Here is a 14292-nt window from a genome sequence, read left to right on the forward strand (position 1 = left end):
AAGTTGATTATAGAGCATTGAGTTATTAAAAAAAAAGTAAAATTTATAAAATTATATTAGAATAAACAAATAATCACTAACATCGTAAATATGCCTGTGAAACATAGTACATGCACTGGATTAGTAAAAGCTAAATGAAGGAGGGTTGTAATTTTCTATTTTTTGAGTACAAAAAACCTTTTAAAAGGGATATGATTAGGCGTTGATCCTAATAACGGTGAAGAAAATTTTGTCCTCGTTTGTAGTAAGTCAGTGGCTCTGTTTGTTTTTTTTGATTTTCTTTTTTACAAGTTAAAAAAGATAAAATATTTGAGATACAATCAAAATTTCACATTCAAAATACATAAAAAAATCTTAAAGTTATAAGATAAAGATGCTTATATTGATATAAGAACTTTTAAATAAAATCTAAAAATAAAATTATGAAGATGTGAATCCAAAATTGATAATATCGATTCCATCGGATTTAACAGTGGTATCAGATTGAATCCATATGATAAAGGCTCCTACTAAATCCGTTAGGACCGTTAAAAGGGTGAGTCCATTGGAACCCGGACCAGTAAAAGGTTAGTTGGGACTATTAAGGGAGGCTCAATACCATGGAAAAAATTTTGGAATTATAAAATGAAGTTCGAAGTGGACAATATCATACGATTTTAAAAAAATATATAGATTCCATCAAATCTAACATAAAAAGCATAAATAGACTTGAAAAGAAGTTTAAATGGAGAGAGAATAGATTCCAAGACAAGCAAATAACTACAATCAAATGGAGAACAAGAGGTTCCTATTAAATATCGTCCAACTTAGTAGATGCCCTTTTATGTACACAGGGAGGTGTAGGTGATGCAGGTATCCCACTGTGTGAAGTAACTTCATTGCCTAGCAATCTTCAATGAGTCCTCAACAAGAGCATAAACTACTACGGTTCTACTTGGTGCATAGACTGAGAAGGAACAAGGCCTGTTGTCATATGTACCTTCCTGCATATTCACAATGATAAAGTCATTTTAGAGATAAATACTAGAATCAAGAAGATATCCAATAAGCAAAGTCTTACATTAGCGAAGTGTTCTACTGTGTGATCAATTCGATTGAATCCGCCAAATAGTTTTTCATCAGAATCCAAAACTACCTGAAACGAGTGTATACCAATACCAATGTGGCATTAAATCTATATGTTTGTGCAAATTAGGATAGATTGAAAAGATAATTGCTAAACTATTGAGGATTTAAACTCATATCATAAAGTGAATTTATTCGAGTTGCTCCGCAGTTTGAATGTCATTCATATGTTAAATAAGTTAACAGCTGTTCGATTAAATTTACCTTGTATTTTCCAGGTTTTAAGCAACCAATGCGGTAGTTGAAATAGCTATTGGCCCAATGAAAATTGAAAACAAATACCAAATCTCCTCGTTCAAAAACAATCATCTTGTCTCCCTCATCTTTTCGGGAAATATATTGGTGCTCTGATGTCATGAACTGCAAAAACCATCCAATTAAAACTGAGATTCCAATATAGAAAAAACATTGAACATAGTGATGAAAAAAGACCTTATGCAATAATGTGTTGGTTAATAAAACGTCTTTAATGTTTTTGGACCTTATACGCCAACAAACTATATACCTAGAGTTATTGGTCCCTTAATTTTGCCAATCACCTTGTGGAAATATATTCTGCCCTAGCTTTGATAAGATCTCAGTAGCCTCTGACTCCATCAATTCGTCAAATAAAAAATCATTGTTAAAATATTTAGTTATCTTCTTTATTATACTCTTACTGTCCATAGTACTTGTAGGACTTTCTCTGTTAATGTCAGATATTGAACTATCAAACTCCTTTCCCTCTTTGTTTTATTTGCAACATTTTTGTCATTTTAAGTAGCACAAATTTAAAATACAATATCTTTACTTTTTTGTCATTAAGAACATGAAAATGAGCATTTAGAAAAGTTGTATATCCCTTGCTATCCAAAAAATTACAGAATAAGCATATAGACATGCTTAAGATTTTATGCAACTGCTATCCAAACAATATCAAAAACTTGGTATGCTGATGAGCAAGAGTAAATACCTCATATTTCTCCTCAAGATGTTGCATTGCTTGATCAAATTCTTGCATTCCACGATACCTGAGATACTCTGCATCACCCTGACATTACGAAAAGTAGTTTGCTAAGTATTTATATGCAAATATCCTAAGATAACTTTCTATTACATGCTTGACCAAACATACAAAATCAACCTTAACAGTTCATGTATATAAAATATGCATTAATAGTAGGAAATTAACACCATGTACATAGATATTATTAGAGGTATTAGATAAATAGAGTTATCGACCTAGTGAATTTTGTTCCATATTAATAGAAATAATTTTGGTATCATCATGAGATATTGTATTTTCCCCCCATAAATTCTTCAAGGTATTTGAGCCCCCTTTCTATGGTTAAGAGTATTTTTTCCCACAACTGTTCAGGTTTTACAATGAGTCTATATATACTCATGTAATGACTATCTCATGAATATAGAAGCAATACAATAATTACTTTCCATCAAAATTTTCAGATATTAGGATACACTATTTAAATAAAGGAGCAGTCTGCAGCCTGGATATGATATGTATTCAGTTGGCAAGTTCTCTTGATTTCCTTGAATGACATATTAATATTGCTACTTTCATAAGTAGTTACATTATTATCAGAAAGAAGAATGTGCCCTAAAAATACAAAAATTGGCATTTCTACCACACAGTTGGATCTAATGGATAGCAGTGGAAAGACATTGTATAATTGTGAAAACATGCTGATGTTTGTGTATGATTGAAATTACATAGGGAAAACTGAATGATACAGCAAATGAAGGAGCAAGCATTTCAAATTAGACTAAAAAACAACCTGATATGAATTATCCATTTATGAAGATAATCTTTGTTTTCATTTTTAGTTCACTTTCGTTTTTTTATCAAAATTTTACTTCACTTTCTTGTTATCGATAGTAAAATGCAATACTATCATACCATCAAACAAACTTACCAGATTAAACAAACGACGACATTTGTCAAAACTAGAATTGTTCCCAGGCACTATCACTCCATTTGGAAGATGTTGATCACATCTAGGAAAATCAATCCATTCTGAAAATGGAAGAATTAAAATATAAAGGATTGCATCAATCAGTATGATTAAAGTAAAACAAATTTTTCGAACTTTGAAACTTAAAATCCTTTAAACAAAGTGGCACTATTACCTGGATGCCCAAACTCATTTCCCATGAAATTCAGATATCCTTCACCACCTAAACCCATTGTGAGTAGTCTAAGCATTTTGTGTAGAGCTATTCCACGATCAATCCTTGGCGTTGATGGTTTATCCAGTGCCATAAAATCATACATATCCTACATCAATAGAAAGAAAATTGCAGCCTGTAAAATCAAAATTCATATAGTTCCCAACAAAGATAAATCTAGGTTGTAGTTAATGTTAGAGCAGCAACACAATGAGGATTTTCATACTAGACATGCAAAAATAGTAGATGAGAGCATCATAAGAACCTTGTCCATTAGCCAAAATGCGAGTGTCTTATCACCAACAAGAGCTTGGTCATGACTTTCAGCATAAGCCACACATTTCTCTAGCCACCTCCTGTTAGTGAGAGTGTGAACAATGTCCCCCATATTCCAGTCTTCATCCTTTAACCTGATGAATGAAAATCATGAAAGAACCACCTTTAAAATTTTCCAGTGAGAAAATAAGTAGGCATGGGCACTTAAATTTGCTAGATCTGTCACCAAGAAACATGTTCAGCATGTTCCAGACTAAGTCTGTGTTTCGTTGGGCAGGAAACATTGGTGGAAGGAAACAAGTCAGGGGATGTGAATCATCTGAATTTTTAAGATGCTTCATTCTATTTATTTGGACAACAGATTAAACTACTATTGAAGCCTTGTAACATGGTTATATTAAAATTTATGATAGCATATAACAGTACAAGGAATAATGGAGGCAAAGAAAACAGATTTTACCAATAGAATGAAAGAATCTGAAATAAAAAGTGTACAACAAATAACACAAGTTCCAGAAGTGCTTACTTCATAAATTCAATCCATTTATCCGGAATAGCCATATGAAGACGATAATCAAATCCTACACCACCATCTTCTACAGGTATGCAGAAGGTTGGCATTCCGCTGACCTATTTGAGTACATTAATGCATTTAATAAAAGAAAATTAATGAATATAACCAATAGTCAGTAGCAGTTACTACTGAAACACTAAAAATGAGATAACTATTCTTATATCAGATTGTATATCATTTGTAAAATCTGCAATATAACTAAAGTAAAATCCTCTATGGATTTCAAGAAATCTATTCTCCAATATGTTAGCTAATAAGTTTCATAATGCTTGCTGATCAAATTCATTTATACCGAAATATATATAGATACTGAAAATAAATGAACAGGATGCTTACATCTTCTCCAATAGTAACAGCCTCTGGAAAAAGTGCATGGATCATATCATTTACCAACATCAAATAGACCACCGCATCCACATCAGTAGCATATCCAAAGTATTCATTGTAATTTCCAGTAAATCCCACCTATCATCAAGCAGTAATTAAAAGGGAACATCAAAAACCAAGAGATTCATGCGGCATGTCGCAATAGTTCAAAATTGTATCGCAAAAATATAAGTTCAATAATAATAAGAGAACGCCAAATAGAGTTTTTCCTCAGATGAGTGTACAAAATATCACATTCCTATAATAAAGATCAGTGGCATGAACATATCTGCACTACCGCTACCTCTGAGACAGGGACGTGTGAAATTCCAACCATAATGATAATATATATAGAGAAAAATCAAATTGAAAACTCTGAACTATTTTTGATAGTAAAGAAAGTAGCCTCTAACCCCAAGTCCATTATGAGTGTACATCATTGAGGTTACTCCATCAAATCTGAACCCATCAAACTTGTATTCTTCTAGCCACCATCTTGCATTGGATAAGAGAAATCTTAAGGCCTAGAAAAAGACAAGAAGATGAAACAGTTGAACATTTAAAGCTAAAGAGTTCTGAAAAAAGAAAAGGTATGCTTACTTCCCAACTCCCATAGTTAAAAAGGCGAGAATCCCACATCCAATGATAGCCCCGTGATCCAGAATGGAAATAATGTGAATCGGTACCATTGAATTGATTAAGCCCATCAAGTACATTGTTGCTTGCATGGCTGAAGATGAAATAGATGATGTTTAGAAGAGAGTATATTTCATAAACTATCTGACAAAAATGTAGACCTAATGATATGATTGATGCTGGAGTATTTATTTTCTAAGAAAAGAGAAGAATTTGCATTCAGATTTATGTATATGTGATCACTAGCACCAAAACCATCTCGCGCTTTTGGATAGATGAATATCATGTAATCACATGGATGCATTGGGCATGTAGGCACAAAATAACAAATAGAAAAGTAAAATGACAATGAAATAGATGAAGAAGCCCATTACTTCTCATCCCATGCTTGCATAGCTAGAGGATCAGATGAAACGAAAAAGGCATTTGTTTTGTACTGTATAAAAAAATTACTTCAGCGTACAAACAAGCAACTAACACTTTTTTCCAATTATTAAATTGATTAGCAGACTCCAAGACATTCTAGAAGTTCAAATATAAATTTACGGAAAGAAGTAAAGAACAAAGTAGGAACTTTATGGGTGGAAACCAAAGTAAATAAATGCAGAAGCACATGAACGTTACCTATGATGAAGAGTGTGCATATGTATGTTGCATACAAATGTAGGGGATAAATAATAACCAAAAAATATACTGAATAAACCAAAAAGAATGATGTTACTTTTCATCCTTTCAAGTGAAGTCACCTGTGAACAATATCCATGAGAACAAGAAGACCTAGCTCATGGGCTCTATCAATCAAGGACTTAAGCTCTTCTGGGGTGCCAAAACGGCTGCTTGGTGCAAAAAAGTTGGTAACATGATACCTGCAATCCAATGTGTGGTAGTTAAAACCATAGGAAAGAAAATCTATCAGCATAAATAGCATATCCATAATTGAAAATTGGATATTTGACTTTATCCTATCCTTCCACAACATACTTTTATGCATCAAACATTTGAAGAGTATGCAATCAATAACTCAAGAATTCAGAAATTTGCAGGATGACACCAGAAAAATCCAGAGTATTTCTAAAATATTACTCCTTTTAAAGAAGACAGGTCTGACATACACCAGATTGTTGCTATTTCAATCTCCCAACATCCCTTCCAATGAGTTGTATCTATCTTTAGATGCTTCTGTGAGGGGCTATCATTATTTAAGAATCCCACAATACATTCCATCTAAACAGGTTGTGTTGTAGAAAGGAGGATAGGAACTAATATTGTCATATCGTGGCCTATATGCAAACCATTATACAAGAATGCAGACAAAGAAAGACTAGGATGCTCCCCCATATGGCAATAAGTACACAAGATTGATAATTTAACTAATATTCAAATTAGCGCTCACAAATTGAAAGAAACTAGAGGAGTGAGCACTAAGCTTCTTGAAGGAGTTTCTAAAAGTTTAAAATGGATGTGGGCAATCACATAGTCCCTACATTGTACCCATTAAGTTTACAATGTGTATCTCTTTGTCCTTTTATAAGCTTCATGAAAGTGAGGAATGTAGAAGTATTACCCAAAGCTTTCATAATATGAGTGTGCAACAATATATATGAATTCAATTCACAGAGCCTCTAGCATTTCTGAACCACAATACATAACATCATTAAGGAAATGTGCAACAATAAGGCAGCAACGTGGAAAATATTACCCAAAGCTTGCATAATATGAGTGCTCTTGAATGGCCATTATCTGAACAGCATTGTACCCGAGCCTTTTGATTCGTGGCAAAACATCATCCCTAAAGCTAACATATGTGTTGATCTTGGGCTCCTGCACACGCCCACAAATCACTGATAATAGCACATTTCTTGAAATGTAAATCAAAGAAGCAACAACAATTGATAGCTTGAATTTCACACTACAAATACAAGTTTTGCATCGCAGGTGGTTATTTTTTGCTTTACATTTAGAAAGATGCCTACTTTAATAATCAAAATAGAAGGAAAAAATTCATTACTAGGCATACAATCACTAATGCTCTCTCCAATTATCTTTTTCAGTCCTATATTGGCATGTGGTTCCCAATCAGGCACCATAAAGGCATAACATCATCATGCCAAGTATCAAGCATCACATTGTGGTAATTCAAAATGAACAATGCATATGTTGAGAATTTATACAAATAAGAGCAACCATAGTATGAAGATCACAGAGAAATATAAAGTAGTCAAAATTGTGAAACCAAACATTCACAAGAATATCCATACCGGACTACTCATTCCAACATGTGATTCATAAATACGCAAGGACTTTGGGGCTTTCGGCTGAGGATGTTTGAATACATATCTTTCCTGTACACATATAAAAAATTATTGGAAAATTCGCAAATTTATGAATGAAGTTTCTACAATAATGCAAGCAATGCCCACAAGAACCTTTGCTCATCCTTTGAGATAGAAGGGAGAAATAACAATAATGTGAATAAGAGTAAATAAGGTGGTATATTTGTGCTAGTAACTTCCAAATTTGCTAAAATACCACATATGTAGTGGCGAATAGCATTCCATACCTCTTCAGGTGGATCATAGTATATTCCATTATATGGAATTTCATTTTGGGCCTGTACAGAAAACTTGATCCAAGCAGGAATCGAATCCTTCATGCCAGCGGGAGTATCCATGCGTATCTGACATGAATATTAACATGTTTTATAAAATGAGTCATTGTATTAGTTTAGTGCCACATATAAGAAAAACTATTCCCATGATCCTCAAGTTTGTTTAACATACTTTTGAATACATATTTAATTAAAGAATTTAAAATATCAGTGCATCAGCAAACATCTAAAAGTAATTGAACATCAATACTAAAACTGAATACTTTCTCTCATAAAATCACATGGTGTTATTTCAAGATTTCCTTTTAACAATGATTAAACTATGTTTCTAGTGCTAAGAGTGAGGTACAACGGCTATGATTCTTCAGACCATGGCATCTTTTTTTTCCTTAAAAGAAAAGTCAAGGTTTAAATTAAGTATTAGTGTAGAGTTTCAATCTCTAGCTAGAAAGGTATAGCTTTGGTACCGCGTCATGCCAACACTAAGTGTGTTGTATGTTCCAAAGTGTACAGAGATCATAAATGAATTTTAAAAAGTCAACTAAATAAAAAATTTTGAAAGGAGTTATAAAACAATTTTTTTTAAAAAAAAAAACTCATCTTTACTAATGACCAAGGGAAAGTCGCAGCTGTAATGTTTTGGTAATTTGAGGAATCTTTCATATGAGAAACTTAAGTGATTGGTCAATTGGGCAGAAAGCTCAAATAAGCATATAAAACATACAGAATCATTCTGCCAGAACCCAATTCTATATGATAATCCCCCTTCCTTGCATCCTAAACAAACAAAACTGCAGCCAAATTATTTGTCACTGCTAGAAACTGTAATCAGTCTGCCTGATGATTGGTTTCAAGCTTAGATCATAATATAGATTCAAGTCATGCGCCTATAATTCAATTAACTGCAAACAACTGGAACAAGTCGAGACAGAGATTTGGTGATAATAGGTGCTGGAAACAAAAAAAAGGTGAAAATATAGAATACATAGTTTCCAAAAGAACATACCTTTACCCGTGAGCCATGTGGAATAGGCGGAGAGCCATCTGCATTATTAGGTAGAAAGACTTCCCAAACGCCATATTCATTCTGAGCATAATTGTTCAGTAAAATTCAGCAGAAGAAACAATTATGAGATTCACATATATGAAGAAAACCCTTAATTGTGTACTACTGTTCTGCAGAAATGTCCAACAAAACCAGCTTATATAGATTATACATATACTTGTGAGAGGTAACTAGTTAAATAATCAAAAGCATGGGAACAAACTCTTGAAGAGTTTATACTTTGGAACTTCCTACAGAATGGGACACTAACAAAACTAACCCAACTACCTACTGCTGGTTTTACTGAGGTTTAGTTAGTTTCAGTATTTCAAGATTATATATGCAAAAGTTCACATAGTAGGATACATTATGTGTCAATGATTTAAAAACCATGCAACAGTTCAACCTATGCATCATCACTTGTGATGAAAAAATCATAAGAAAAGATGCATGGTGCCAAAACATAAGTTTTGGGTCATTCAAAGAAAGAACTATATAACTTAGAAAAACAAAAAAACTCATGAAAGATGGCCTCACCTTGGTCATGACAGTTGCATGGGGGTTCCAATTGTTGAAGTCTCCTATGAGTGTTGCCCACTGAAATCAAAACCAAGTATTTACTTCTCTAAGAGGATAAGCTACAAAGAAGTAAAGAAAATGTAGACTCCATTCATCACTCTGAATAAATACCCCTTCAATATATCCAAGTCCTTATTTAGCAGATATGTTAAGCAAGCAATATATTGGGACACGACAACCAAACAACACACCAAGATGGCTTACACGTGCTTAAAAGGAAAAGGGTAACATAGATAACTGAGGTATAGAAGATAACATATCACATGGTAAATCTCAGGTAGCACATTTGATAAATTCAATTCTGACACACAATTCATGCTGTTGAAATCTAGCAACACAAAGTCATTAATCTACACAGTAGGACAGTCAATTTTTAAGAATCAAAGTCAAACTATATTATACAACAGCAATAGCATGTATATCCCAACTATTCTGCATTTAAGAACTTTGTCAACTGGCTCCATGTTAAGTGCTCTAAATCTGAAAAAAAAACCTGCCAAATCTAATAAAACCTAAGAATCAAATCCATTAGAATTTACACAGGTGATTGCTGCATTATGCATAGGTAACCTTATTTCAGCTCCTTCGTCATGGAGTACGGATTAGAAATTTCATTATTTACTATCACTTGTAAGCTGCAAGAATTGTCCCTTAACCCCTTTATCTAGCTTTATGATAAGTAACGATCATAATTATTATGATCAAGCAATAATTCTTTGGTTCCTCAAGTAAGATACTCAGTGAGCCATATATTCAAACATTCGACCCAAAAATGGTCAAAAGCCCCAAAAATGGATAACCATGCTGGCACTCAGTAACTTAGATGAGATGATGAAAATAGGTTTTAAAAAAAATAAAATGGAACATAAAACGGTAGGATATAGATACCAAGAATAGGTTCAACTAGTTGAAGTATCAAAGAAATAGTAATTTGGAATTTAAAATGCCTGAGAAACTTAAGGCGAATAGTTTCATCCATCAAGTTTGAGTTGAAAGTTCTTGATAGACCTATAATTTTAAAATCTACAGAAGAAACACGTACTAGTTTACTTTTCAAAGAAAAAAATGGTAAGGAGGAAATACTTAGTCAGGCTCAAATAAGGTCTCACATGTTCATATCAGCTAAACTGCCAATGGGTTCTCCAACAATTTCATAACTAAGGGCATGTTTTAATTAAGATGCCCGATTTTAGTTTGTCTAGAATTGTGTGCTGTAAGACTGTAGATAATCCCAAATGTAACTAAACTCTAATGTAAAATTGTATATCAAAACATCATTGATAATCAAATCAGGATACCTGATAGGAACCAAGTTCCAGATGAGGACCAGGTACTGGATCATGGGTGAAACATGTTGGATCGTGAGGGAAACAAGCCCAAAACATGGCTTGTATATTCCAGGAGGGACAAAACAAAAAAGGGTCTAAACAAAATTAATAGATAGTGGTAGTTTATGTTTTAGAGTCAGTTATATCTTTGTGGCAATTATGTTAGCATGTTTTAGAGTATGTGTGATTATAAGTTTGTGGGAAGTTAGAGGGGAAGGGATCTAAGAATTCTGTTGGAGAGTGTTCTCTTTACCAGATTGTTTGTGTTAACCCTAATACAATTATGCATTTTGTGTGTTCAATTTTGGAATCCTAACAATACCAGTAACTTCAAGTTCATAGATTAATAACAACAACTAGCAACCCTTTATCCCACTAGATGAGGTGGGCGATATGGATCCTCCAACACAATTAAGCTCAATCCCCTACTATATCATTATCTATATTAAATGAATTTTCAAGTTCATAGATTAACAAAAACACAAATTTGAAATTCCAATTCAGCCACAAACCAGTGGCCAAATATACAGAATTTAAAACAGAATTAAAATGAGAACTAACAATTAAACATTGATAGCTAACATATTAAAAAAAATTGTCAATACTTGATTGTCGCAAGACTGCAAAAGCTTATAAGATGGTTATTGCTAAAACAAAAGACCAACCTTTGCTCCAGGAGCCCATTCCCGATAAGTGATGCCATTATTGCTGGAAAATACAAAAAAAAAAAAACAGGCATGTGTTAACTATCATAAGAAAATGTTAACTAGTTCTTATCAACACACCGAGGACAGAACTACATTAGGGTATAAAGAAGGCAGCACAGAGAAACCTATATATGATACAGTTTTTGAGTTGTCACAAGTTCTAGCGGCACAGGTTTTACTGATTTTATATTCATCATAGTAACACAAAGAGTTAATAGTTACAAGGGTATGAACCATCATTGTCAAAACCAACTGATAATCATACAGATACCAAAGATCAGTCATCTTATTTAAATTGTTGGTTAAGTTCAAAGAAAGTAGAGTTTCATAGAAATATTACCAAGAAATCACTTAAGTCCACTTGAAAATGGACTAGGTTGAAGAAAACTTGTGAGATCACAAATGAAAAGGATGGAATAGGTTAGAAATTTGCTATCCAAAATTGATTTTGATAATCTCGATTAATCAAGTGAACTCTTTTCTGATCTTAACTGAAATACTATCATAGACATACGAGAGAGAGAGAGATAACCCTTGTTCCTCTCATGAATTGCATTGAGGCTTCCTTTTTTACTTGATTGTTTAGTACAAAGAAAAAGGATTGTGTATGTTGGTTAGAAGAGGTGTGCCTTAGAAGGGTCAGTCTTGTTCAAAAAACCCATTAAACAATTCAGGATTCAGTAATGACGATATATTTTAACCTCCATACAAAGCTAAAAGCAACCAATCTGACCATATTCAACTTGTTGAGAAGCATGACAGTAACATGAATGATACCATACAAGATCTATGTTCTACAGCTTCACCTTCTAAGGTTATAAAGTACACAAACCTATCCCATTCTCAATTAGAATAAGGTAGTGATCTCAATTAGAATATGGTAGTGAAACAATTGCTTCATTATAGAATGAGATGAACACACTGTAAACTGTGGGAAGTCAAAATTAAGATTCACAAGTATAAAAGTCAAGGTGAGGAATGATGAACCATGGCTTTCATCATATGCTAAGATACCAAAATTATACCTGCGCTGAAAGCCAAATTTTTCATAGCCACAGGAAAACTTATCTAGACCACCTTCATGATGGTCAATCATCTCGCGCAATTTCTTGTAATGGCTATATCTGCAATAAAAAAATTAAGATATCACTCACTAAAGCTAATTTCTTGATATCAGCAATAACAAAGATAGATGTGGAGAAAATGAAGAATGACAATTTTTAAGCACTAAAAAATAATGCAAAGAACACCATAAATGACAGTTTGACTGGGATGAATAAGAAGCAATTTAGTGTCCAGTTCCTATTTTTTCATATGAAAGCAAGCATTGCAGTATTGGATTTCCAAAATGCAGGCCCCTAGAAGAGAACCATAAAATTGAAATAAGAATCTAGCATAAATCAATAGTGACTAGCAGGTCAAAGATGTTCATACGAATTCTTCTATAAACAACAATTGCACTCTTGAAACAAAAGAATAATAAGACGACAAAGGATATATACCTACCGGTAATCAAGATGTCCACTGAAACCCTTTAAAGTTGGATCAATTTCATAGATCCTTTGACCAGAACCAGGAGGAGGAATAGACTTTGGTTGTCCTTCAACCTCAACGTTTTCTTCGTCTTTACTAACTTTGCTAATGATTTGAGGAGCGACTATTGTTTGCTTTGCTTCAGGGTCAACCTTCTTCTCCTCACTTACTAGGTCAGTTGTTTCTGGTAACAACTGCAAAGGAAACATAGATGTCAAGTTAACAACAGCACAAAATGTGTTAAAACAGTGATTTGAAAATTCAGAAGTATATGATTGCTTGGTAAATCAGACATTCAAGTTATGTATGTTCTAGAAAGGTCAAAGTTAAGCAAGAAACATACTTAAGACACACATATGGCAACTTAACAATAGCACAAGATGTGATAAAATGGTGATTTGTCAATTCAGAAACTAAATGATTGTTTGACAAATCAGACTATCAAGTTATGTACGTCCTAAAAAGGTTAAAGTTGAGGCAAAAAAACATATTTAACTAATAATTCTGAAGAAGGATTCAGCCAACAACTTCAAGAGCAGCCATCAGCTATTGTTCAGACTCACGTACGAGTATCCACACAAGTATATATTTACCATCCAACATGACTATTTCTAAAAACTTTAACACATGCTAAATAAAGACATTTAAAGACCACACAATGTGTCAGCATTTGAGTGTTGATATCCAACAAGGGTATAGAGGTGGTACATGAAACGAAAGTGTGATTCATAGGCCAACAGGAAACTGCTGAATAAGCTTGATGAAATATTTTTGTGATATGTAACTGAAGACTATGCATGAAATGATGAAACATAAGCTTTTATATTATCACATGAGGCAATATTTTGCATGATTCATCAGTAATATTTGATGTCACATAATGAAACAATAATTGCAATGCAGCATAAAGGTGAAAAATAAGACAGCTATATCTACTCACCTGTAGACCACTTGATATAGCTTCTATGTTTGAAGACGTGTTAGTGGAAAATGCCAAGTCATCACTTTCAATACCTGGAACTAGCACTCTGCCCGTTGTAGCAACAGTTGAAGACATAGGATCAATACCATGAGAAGTACCTATAATTCATTCACTTTAAGGCCTTGTTTCTTACAAAGGAAAAAAAACTACTAGGGAAAGAAAAAGTTTATTGAAAAAATATCATAGGAAACTAATGGCAAAAATATTTTCCATCCAATTGCTCCTTGGGGAAGGAAAGAGGGAACAAAACTTAAATTTCATACCTTTATTTATAAAAATTAATAATAATAATAAGTTGTAAATTTTTAAGTTCAGATGTGTATTTCATTGCTCACAAAAGTGACTTTTCTGTCCTAATCAGACGAAA

At 33.2% G+C, this 14292-nt stretch overlaps 1 protein-coding gene across 1 annotated transcript; it reads right to left on the reverse strand.

Annotated features, from left to right (window-relative positions):
- Positions 1–738: 738 nt before the first annotated feature.
- Positions 739–14023, reverse strand: LOC141818768 (1,4-alpha-glucan-branching enzyme 1, chloroplastic/amyloplastic-like; the record flags this gene model as incomplete). Its single annotated transcript, XM_074706216.1, has 21 exons — positions 739–983; positions 1061–1135; positions 1330–1485; positions 2078–2155; positions 3039–3139; positions 3253–3400; positions 3557–3701; positions 4094–4197; positions 4478–4606; positions 4921–5031; positions 5108–5237; positions 5890–6009; positions 6843–6964; positions 7402–7485; positions 7704–7820; positions 8758–8838; positions 9334–9393; positions 11369–11411; positions 12436–12534; positions 12917–13137; positions 13884–14023. Coding segments are annotated over 21 exons (2372 nt in total), but the record flags the coding sequence as incomplete, so codon positions are not given.
- Positions 14024–14292: the final 269 nt, after the last annotated feature.

Source organism: Curcuma longa, unplaced genomic scaffold (assembly GCF_044706935.1).
Source record: "Curcuma longa cultivar G26 ecotype Majalengka, Jawa Barat unplaced genomic scaffold, ITB_CL_G26_1.1 contig_25918, whole genome shotgun sequence".
Classification (NCBI taxonomy): Eukaryota; Viridiplantae; Streptophyta; class Magnoliopsida; order Zingiberales; family Zingiberaceae; genus Curcuma; species Curcuma longa.